At 40.6% G+C, this 10026-nt stretch overlaps 2 protein-coding genes across 2 annotated transcripts; one reads left to right on the top strand and one right to left on the bottom strand.

Moving 5' to 3' along the window:
• Positions 1-230: 230 nt before the first annotated feature.
• On the top strand, positions 231-2483 carry paqr4b (progestin and adipoQ receptor family member IVb). Its single transcript, XM_062443266.1, has 3 exons — positions 231-396; positions 1378-1596; positions 2050-2483. Exons 1-3 carry the CDS (start codon positions 231-233, stop codon positions 2481-2483), a joined length of 819 nt encoding a protein of 272 aa, XP_062299250.1.
• Positions 2484-2902: 419 nt separating this feature from the next.
• pelo (pelota mRNA surveillance and ribosome rescue factor) lies at positions 2903-9858 on the bottom strand. The gene is made up of 13 exons (XM_062443256.1): positions 9655-9858; positions 9032-9124; positions 7608-7758; positions 7075-7165; positions 5910-6073; positions 5598-5658; positions 5156-5317; positions 5029-5075; positions 4848-4921; positions 4675-4746; positions 4400-4474; positions 4239-4270; positions 2903-3429 (listed from the first exon to the last, which is right to left on the bottom strand). Exons 1-13 carry the CDS (start codon positions 9693-9695, stop codon positions 3335-3337), a joined length of 1158 nt encoding a protein of 385 aa, XP_062299240.1. The 5' UTR covers positions 9696-9858; the 3' UTR covers positions 2903-3334.
• Between the last annotated feature and the right edge of the window lie 168 nt (positions 9859-10026).

Raw genomic sequence — 10026 nt, 5'->3', positions numbered from 1 at the left:
TATCCCTAGGAATAAGAGCCCTTTGCTGATTGGTCCAACTGTAAGCATGCCACTTGAACAGCTCAACAGGTTACATGCCTGGAATTACACCTGTCGAACGATGGGTCTCAAGGACCAGAAGCAGTCATGATTGTGCCTGAGAGTTCTGTGTGTGGCCTCGCTTAGGATGTAAATGGTGAGAAACCTGCACTGTCAACTAAATGTAAGGGCATTGACTGCAGGAAGTCATCATGGTGCTTTACAAGGGGCCGCGGCTGTTGGACTTTACAAAGACCCCTCCACATCTTCAGTTCAACAAATATGTCCTGACGGGTTACCGGCCTGTGTCGAGTGCTCAGGAGTGCCTCAGGAGCCTCTTTTACATGCACAATGAGCTGGGGAACATTTACACACATGGTAAGTCATTAAATTAGCTGTGCATTGGCTGTATTGGTATTCTTTGCTTAGGCATCTACTCCAATCACTGTCATTCTGGACTAACAGTAAAACTGTAGTGCATCTTAATTATCAAGTTGTGCATTTTGACAGTTGAATAATAGAGCAAGCTCTTCTCACGTAGTATCCACTCAACCCATATAGGGGTTTTACAAACAAAGAAGTCACAGATGTCCAATACTCTCACTTATGACCAGTTAGAAGCATACTTGACAAGTGTGTAATGAGGATATGGGGTATTAACTTTAATCTGTCCTGGGAATCCCTGTCCTGGAAATATCCTGCTGTTAACAAGATCTTTAAAGGTGTTTAGTTTGCTGATACTTTTTAACTGTAATATAAACATTTTACATGTGTCTTAAGCAATGCATCCAGGAAAAAAGACACAATTGTACATTTTGGGAGCAGTTGCAAAACACATTTTCTAATGTGTGTGCTTTTGATTAAACACCTGACTTGAATTGTGCAAGTGAAGACACAAAATCAACTATGCACGAGTTAAAAGCCTTGAACTTCCAAAGGCATCTTCCTCATCATCCATTTTCTCCTTGACTATCCTGTAAGTTCATTAAGACTAACAGTCTTACTGAGGGGAAGTGAAGGGTATTAGTGTTAGAGCATTGCTGCACGTCTCTCTTTGCATTTAGCCAAAAACCAAATCTTTCATATTATTCACTTTAAAAACAAACGGAGGAACAACTCAAACCATTATATTCCTCATTTTGTTCTGCATTAGGTGATATTTGATCACACCTGTTGCGATTATAATGTCAGGCTTCAAATATCACTGTAAACAACAATGCCATTAACTTACAACATAGGCATCAACCACTGCAAACCTCAATAATGAGGTTTCAAACCATTTTCATTTTCATTTCTTCCTTGTATCTCATCTTATCTAATTTTATGTCTTTCCTTTTCCTCACCTTCCTGTCACACCAGGCGTCCCTTTCTTCCTTTTTTTGGTGCTGCTGCCTTATAGTATCCCATGGTGGGAGGTGGAGAGCGTCTGGATCTGTGTGGTCCACTACCTGGCCTGCCTCTGCCCCACCATAGGTTCAGTGGTCTATCATGTGTTCATGAACCATGTGGGAGGAGAACATGTGTACGATTCCCTGCTGTCCCTGGACATGTTTGGGGTCTGCCTGGTTAACACTCTAGGTAGGTTGTTGACATGGGGCGAAGATCACCTCAAATTACTCAAATAGTCTTGATGCTAATTGGCTCTGCTGTTTATGATCTGCATTCTTATCTTTCTCAGTGGGTGTAACAGCTTGAAGTCTAATCACTGTTCAATATGACAAAATAATCTTACCTCAAGGTCCACTTGAATGATCCTTCTGACATTTGCACATTGACTCAAAAGTTGAGCAAAATGCATTTTGAGTGTAATGCATTTAGCTTGGAACATGGCTCGAGAAAGGTCTCGTTAACATGTCTAAGACCAAGTCCTTTCAAAGCTGAGACCTAAGATGTGCATTCATTGTGTATGTGGATAAGAAGGCCTGCATGATTATCATATTTTGTTTCTGTTTAAGGTCAAAATTGTTGACTTGAATGTTTGCCTTCAGGTGCCTCCTTTATTAACTGCAACATCTTCCCTCTTGTCACCAGGTGCACTACCCATCATCTACATCACCCTTCTTTGCTACCCAACCGTGCAACAGACTGCCTTGCTGGCCTACATTCTCTTGTCAGCCTACGGCATCTACTGTGCCACTACAGCCCACACTAACGTCCTGCGCCTACGGGCTTTTGTCTGGCAAGCCCTGTTCCGCTTCAGCCTCTTCCTGTTCCGGGTGTACGGTAGCGGGGTGGGCAGCCCAAAATCACTGCGCCTCTTTGTCATCATGGACTCTTTGGCTGTTTTGGGAGGGGTGGTCAATGTCATTCAGATCCCTGAGCGATTCAGCCCGGGCATGTTTGACAACTGGGGCAACAGCCACCAGATTATGCATGTCATGGTTATTTGTTCGATTATCTTCCTCCACTGGGGCACACTGGAGGATTTAGACTGGATTAAGAACTACCAGTGTACTGTTGAGTGATACCAAGTGCATCTAGAACAGGCACTCAGGGCTACGCTTATAGGATCGAGACTTAGGATTCAATGAGGCAGGTTGAGTTAAGTATGAAGAGATGAGAGAAAAGTTGTTTTAAAATGCACTTTAGTCCTAGCTGACAATGTGATTAATTCTTCACTTTATCATTTGACATATTGCCAGAGAAGAATAAGAGGAACCAACAATGTTGTAACTGTGAAACTCAAATGTCACTTATATCAAATTGAAAATCCTGCATACTTGATTTTTTTTAGCTTGTTTAAATGCAGTAGTTTTGGGTCATAATGCCCATAACCAAAATAGTTTTTTTTAAATGTAAAATGAGATTATTGTATGTAATAATATATATATTTTTTATATGTTGTTCCAATGTGTATTCCATTCATGCATGATGAGAAGTGAAATGACAGTTGAATGCTTCTGTTGTTTAATTGCAAGAAAGATATATTGTATATACACTTGGCAAGAAAAAAAAATCTATTTTTGCTCTCCAAATTTGAACTGCTTTCATGTGGACTTGGCAAAATTAGTTACATTCCTCTTAACTGGCATTCTTAGGAGCTACAGATACTGTCACCTTCAAACCCAAAGCATCAAAGCACCAAAAACTGCATCAAATTATGTAAAATGATGGCCACTAGGAGCAAGGCGTGTGTAAATGTGATTTTTAAAGAGATGTGGATGTTGCAGAAGTGGAATACATCAACCCTTACACAGCAGCGTTATATTTTTGCAAATACACACTGGGTTTACGCATTCTTTGGTTTATCTGCAACACTGGACGACCTTCTTCTTCTTTGCTACCAATAAGATCTCTCTGGTTAGTTTCTGTGTGATCAGTCATCGTCTGAGCTGCTTTCGTCCTCAGCTTCTGATAGGTCAGCGATGGGAAACCGCAAGATGGCTGCCACTCCACTCAGCTGCGTCAGTTCTGAGGAGACGTAAAGAAAAGATAAATCAATATTTGACAGTACACAGTCAGTGCTTCTTAGCAAGCTGTAGGCTGATTATGTTTGAGTACAAGAGTGAAAGGAGCGCATTCTTTGTTAAGCAAATATTTGTGTCCATTCTTGAGTTCTTTAACTTTATCAATAAAGAGCAAGTCAAAAAATCAGTATACATCAGTATAGATCTTAGAATATGTTGCAGTTATTTTAAACATACTGGTCAGTATATGTTATGCTGCTGTAACAAAAACCATCTCATTGAGTTGTACTCAATTAAAGGTACCTTCAGAATTTTTTGACTACAAGTAGCGCTGCGGAGCAATGCTTTTAAGTGTGGGTTCCCATTTTGTTTGTATCGTGCACACACGTATGCATGCAAGACAAAGTACATTTTTCTGCTGATAAACAGAAAGTAATGTGGCAAGAAAAGTAGCAATGCACCAAAAAAGTCAATAAAAAAAGAAGACTGCAAACTAGCAAATATGGATGCAAACAAATTGGTTTCAAATTATCCAAAAATATCTGCTCTGCAGATGTTTTCTGAGGAACAAAATACATCCAACATGTTTGTTAGCTGGATGCCGGGAAAGGGATGTTAGGCCTCAAGGATTCTCATAATGAGTTTTGGTGGGGAGCACTGAATAAAAACATGATTTTGTTTGTTTACATGTAAATTCTACTGGGCACCTTTACGCAATAACACATTAGATTATGCTTGATTAAATTATGCCACAGATATGTTTATAAAAAAACATCTTTACTTCATAAAAATCTGAATGGTTTTATAACTTACGTTCACCGGACACGTGAAGGCTTGAAAATATTCTGCATAAAAAAAAGAGACAGGAGGCTGTTATTAGCTAGATGCTGGGAAAGGGATGTCCAATCCTGCCAATTCTTGGTGGATGTAAACATAAACAACTGTGCACAGGATTTTCAAAGATAACCTTGTACCTGACGTTGCCTCCATTGTCTCTCACGTTGTCCACCAACCGAACATAACGAGCCCTCGTAGGGACTTCCTGATGCCTAAACACACAAGGAGACACATAAAATATTATATTGATACACAGAAAAAGTTAGATTGTTCTGTGTTTAAAACCAATAATGATGCAGGAATAGGTGAAGCAATATGTGTGGAATTTTCATGTGATTATAGTATTTTTCTAATTATTCTGATGACGCATGGTTTTGTTTGTTGCAGAAACAACATGTCTCTCAGTACATACCTGAACAGGTTATCACTTATCAACAAGGTGTCAATGCCGAGGGCTTCAGCAGCTTTCTCCACATGGGCCAGTCTGTGACAATTCAAAGATACAAATGTTGTTGATAATCTGCAGCATCTGAATGAGGACTCTGTGGGCCACAGCCTGTTTACTGTTCTGGTCTCATTGCTCACCCATAGAAAGCTCTGTCAGGCTCATGCTGCAGCATCTTATAGAAGTCTTCCAGGGCTTTCACCTCTCCTGCTGCCTGGAAGTTATAAATAAATACCAGTAAACACATTGATTTGTCTTTTATATAGTCAGCTTTTCTTAATTTATGTAAAACAAACAAACAAAGCACAGATGCATTTTCACCTTGGTGTCAGACAGCCTGTTTGTCACAGTGGGATCAGAGAGGATTTCTGCGAAACAAACATTTCAGTAAGATTTCACCCTGTATTAAGATTTGATTGTTTTATTCTCATAACCAACCAGCTACTACCTTTGAGGGAGTACTTATGACCCGATGACGAGTGGACCAGCATGAATTTGGGCCGATTCTCCAGTAGGATCTTGTTGTCCTGTCGCACCGCCTCTTTATAGATGTATGCGATGAACTGGTCCTTCACAAACCCTGGACTGGCCACCAACATGCACTTCACCACTTGTCCATGGCAGGGAGGGGAAATCAAAACATTTCTAATGTTTAATTTCTTGAATCAGAAACCAAAAAAAAAAACAACCACAAAAAAGCAGCATCAAAATAAACCATAATAGAATCATAAAAATCAAGTACAGTACAATAGACGAGAAGCAATCAGCAAAAAAAAACAAATGTGGTAGGAACAACAAATCAAAAAAGGAGAAGTGTGTGACACAAAAAAGGAACACAGTTGTGTACGTTTATGAGTGTGTATGTGTAAATGTCTACAAAGCAGCCTTACCATCAAAATTGATGTGGCGAAGAATTGCCTGCATCACAGCCTCGTAGAACCTCTCTAGCGCCTGCACACAGAGAGATGGACAGAAATCAAACACAATACATGACAAATATAACAGGTTAAATAGATCTGCCTAAATTGCTTCATTTGGAGTGAGTATTACCTACAAGGGTGTCACCTACAGTTAACCTGCTGACTCTTCCATTAGCCTATCCACAATCCATTCACCTGTCCGTCTTCAACTTTTAATCTTCTTTAGTATTTAAAACCCATATTTTCTTTCCTCCTCTTTGCTCTTAGCGAAAGCTGACCTACCTTTTCATGCTGGGTGCAGCTTCCCCTTCTCTTGCGAGGAATAGTGACTTCCACTTTTGCACGAAGCAGCGTCATGGCAGGGGTCACCAGCACCAGGTTGGCCAGACCCTCCTGCATCACCACAGCTGCCACGTCTGCCTTCTGGGTTGCATCACAGGCCTGATCTGAAGGGTAGAAAAATTATAAATTCATGTTGATTATTGTATTTCTTATTTAATGCCTGTGATTCCTTTTAAATGTAAGTTTTAATGTTGAAAATTACAGAAGAGACAGGCATGTGTAATAACGGACCTTCATTCTTGCAAATGTATGAACCCCATCTGTCAGCTAGGAACTTTCCTCCTCTTTTTCCTATTCTGTTCACATGGCAATGCTCTCTCTTTGGCGAATTTATTTAAAAGAAAACCTGCTATAATTTCACCCTGTCAATCAGGCGATACAGTCAGAGTTAGATTAGATTTTGATATATTTAACTCATTTGTGATCACTTCTGTCTGGAACAAGTTTTCATGGCTATAGGAATAATAGCATGTGTGCGACAGTTAGCTGACATAAAAAGAGCTCAATAAAAGCATTAATTGCTTTATAGAGTCCAGCAGCCTATTTACAGCCAGTGAAAGAGATTTACAAAGTAGTCACAGAGGCAACAACTTCATTTTTTGTCAAGACAATCATGATGTAAAAAGCAGAAATAGGGCCTTCATGCAAAGTTATCCACCAGGACTGTGCGCTTGCATGTATGTTATTGGCCAATGCTGCACCTCGCTGGATGACATCATGTTACTTTGTGGCAAAAGTTGAGTCTGGTTCAACTTTTTAAGCCAGACAACCCTGTGTTATTTTGCCGGTGCCCTCTGCATTGGTTCCGCCACTGCATCAATGGACTTCCCTCACTCAATGAAGGAGAGAACTTCATTTTTTTTTTTTAAATCAGTGCTGCTGTCCATACATTTGTAAGCAGTTTTTGACTTTTAGACTCCCTGTGTCATTTTAAACATATGGGCTCACTTAATTATTTACTTGACAGAAAGAGGCAAAAGTGCAAACACTGGCATGACGTGCAAGTGTGTGCTTAAACAAACCACAAAAATGACACAGAGTCTGAGTCTGTGGTTGATATTGAACAAAACAAACTGAAGTTGTGATTACGGTATCATCTGCTTACCGATTCTATCCAGCACAACACTGTCCCAGCTCTTTTTGGCAAGAGTGAACTTCCTGTTGAGCTCCAGCTCAATAGTGTGGTAAGCCCCCATCTGATTGGTGAAGAAGAGAACATAATTACAACTACTTCTCATTTCAAACAGGAGTTAACATAAGAGACCAATAAAAGTAAAGCTGGGAGATGACAATAAAGCTGCAATAAAAGTGATGGAGAGTCTTCTGACTGTAGAAAGTACTTCAGTATTCTTTAATGTGATTCTGCTTGTGTTAGTAAATACAGATACATATGATTGAGTTGCTGATTCATTAGTGGAACAACCAGCCCAACTAAAAATTACATTAAAATAAACGTGTGCATGTTTTACCTACAAAACAGTAGAAACATATTATATAATGAACATGTGCAATGACCTTAACTGCTATTAAACTTGTCATTTAAAGCCTTGCCTTGACTTGCCTGCTCCACCACTCTACACCACATTAAAACTCAATGTTACAAGGTTGCAACCGTCAAGCTGCTTGTAGATCTCAGACCTTAACATACTGGTTCTCCTCTAGGTTTGTGCCCTTTACTCTCAGCTGGCAGGCCTGGGAGTCAAAGTCGATAGTCTCCACGCATAAAGTGAGAGTAGTTCGAACTCTGGAGCTGCCCACACTTCCAGTAGCGGACTCTGTCTGCACCTTCCTGTGGGACCAGGGGAAAGGATTTTACTTTGTGACTGTGATGACAAGTTGCCTGTGTGTATTTGAGACCAAAACACAGCATGATACACAAAGACACAGATAGAAAGAGCACAGGAGAGTGAGCGAAGAAAACTTCAATAATGTAAAGCCAAACTGGATACTGACCTAAGAGCTGGAAACTTTACATAACTATATTGCATTTGCGTTGCAGCAAAGAATCAAGGTTGAGCTCAACTGTTAACTGGCTCAAAAAAGGCAAATTCTGCAATACTGCAGGACTGCAAAGCCAAAATCTTTAGGTTGTTTTATCTAAATAAAAAAGTGGCAAGTGCAGGGGCAGATAACAGGTTTGTAGGCCAAGGGGGGAGCTTAAGAGTTAATAAGTTTTCTGGTGCTGGAGAAAAAAGTGTTCTTGTGTCTGTTGGTACTAGTTTTAATTGTCTGGTATCTCCTCCCAAGGGGAAGGGCTGGAATATGTGGTGGACGGGGTGTGAAGGGTCAGCCAGGATGCACCCGGCCTGTTTCCTGGCCCTGGAGGTGTCACGGAGGGAGGTCAAACTACAGCCAGTGACTTTCTCCGCTGAGAGTACAACACACTGCAGCCTGTCTCTCCCTCTCTCTCTCTCTGGATGGTTAGAGGAGATCCAGACCAGGAGGAGGTCAGGATGGACTGGATGGCGGTGGTGTAAAACCACACCAGCATTCCCTGTGGCAGATTGACTTTTTTGAGTAGCATCAAAAAGTAGAGCCTCTGTTGAGCCTATTTATGGATGGAAACTTTATTGTTCTGCCATGTGATGTCTTGGCTGATGGCGGTACCCGGGAATCGAAATGATTCAACTGATTGATTTGCTGTGTTGTTTAGTGTGAGGTTGCCTTTTCTAAAGTCCACTCAACAGTGGGGGGGGTAGGGTGATGGAGGGGCAGGCTAAGAGTCAGACCGATAGGTGTTGAATCTCCTGTAAAATAATTGAGGTTGTTTTCAAGTTGATGATTGTCCAAGTGGTAAATCTTTGATTTTGCTAAGCTGCCTGAGTTCAGCTGAAACAAGGGGCTTGTCATTTTTGAATTTCAGTGTAGTTTTAGCGTGGATACATAAATCCTCTAAAAACCTATGTATGACGTAACAGTATCCATGTAGTCATAAAGGTCAGCTTCAACATCCCTGGTTATGTCCCAGTCTGTGCAATCCAGGCAGGCCTGTAGATCTTGTGAAACGCAGACCAGGATAAACGAGGAAAATTCAAGAGGAAAGTAAATAAGTTTCCTCTTACCTGATAGTGGAGGCTCTCAAGCTGTCCCCCACTTGCAGCAGATTGTAGGTGTGCCACATGTCCTCTGCCTCCTCTGGCATCAGAGTCACCTGACTGAAGAAGTGTATGCAATCATTAAGCCACCTCCTGAGTCTAAGCCAGTCATGTTATTGAAGAGGTATGATTCACGTCATCAATCAATCAAACTGTGGACACGATTTTACTTTGAAGATGTCAAGACATTATTGAGGGCAATGTTGCAGGAGAATCTATGCTGCTACAGTAACTATAAAGTGTTTTGTACTAAGTCAATAAAGCTATAACCACATCTACAAAGTGCTATAGTCTGTGTACATATCCTGTCATATCCTGTGTTATTAGTAATTCACTGTTAATGTGTAATAACTTATTACACATATCCATATCCTGTGTTATTAGTAATTCACTGTTAATGTGTAATAACTTATTACACATTAACTACAACAGTGAATATTTTTGTACTAATCCCCCAAACTCCCCACGTCTGTGCTGGTGCAGGTGAATGTAAATCCCATATGGACATGTATTACCACGGCTAAAGTTGACACAAGTACAGTCAGCTGGAATTTAGCATGCTGGTTAGCCTGCTAACATCAGTCACTCACCCGGCATTATCTTTTTCTATGTCTTTGTGGAGTAGCTTCATGGTCGGACGGTCGTATGATACTAACAAGAGTATTAATCGATTAAACTAGACAGGTTGAAGTTTTTTCCAAGTTATTAGAGTCATGTTTATATTATAGTGCATTAGCTTCTGAATGAATCAGTCGCTGCGTGTTGCCAGGTGCTGGGACGTGCCAACATACGCAATGACGTAATCACATATTTTGTCACTTCCGTGGGTGTCGCTTTGCTGCACAACAAAAAACAAAAAAGTGACACAAACACGAACATTTGGGTGCGTGTAGATGATATACACGGTGTATCAAACATCGTTTGATAAACTCTTCCAATTAAACCGAGTAAAAAACGTAAGA

Source organism: Scomber scombrus, chromosome 21 (assembly GCF_963691925.1).
Source record: "Scomber scombrus chromosome 21, fScoSco1.1, whole genome shotgun sequence".
NCBI classification, from domain to species: Eukaryota; Metazoa; Chordata; class Actinopteri; order Scombriformes; family Scombridae; genus Scomber; species Scomber scombrus.
The sequence above is the reverse complement of the archived record's forward strand: the minus strand, read 5'-3'. Positions and strand labels throughout refer to the sequence as shown.

Coding starts and splice junctions, on each gene's coding strand:
- paqr4b (XM_062443266.1), top strand. CDS start 231: ATGGTGCTTTACAAGGGGCCGCGGCTGTTGGACTTTACAAAGACCCCT. Junction 397..1,377: donor GGGGAACATTTACACACATG/GTAAGTCATTAA, acceptor CTGTCACACCAG/GCGTCCCTTTCTTCCTTTTT. Junction 1,597..2,049: donor CTGCCTGGTTAACACTCTAG/GTAGGTTGTTGA, acceptor TCTTGTCACCAG/GTGCACTACCCATCATCTAC.
- pelo (XM_062443256.1), bottom strand. CDS start 9,695: ATGAAGCTACTCCACAAAGACATAGAAAAAGATAATGCCGG. Junction 5,659..5,909: donor GCTGCACCCAGCATGAAAAG/GTAGGTCAGCTT, acceptor CTCTGTGTGCAG/GCGCTAGAGAGGTTCTACGA. Junction 4,271..4,399: donor GACAATGGAGGCAACGTCAG/GTACAAGGTTAT, acceptor TTTTTTATGCAG/AATATTTTCAAGCCTTCACG.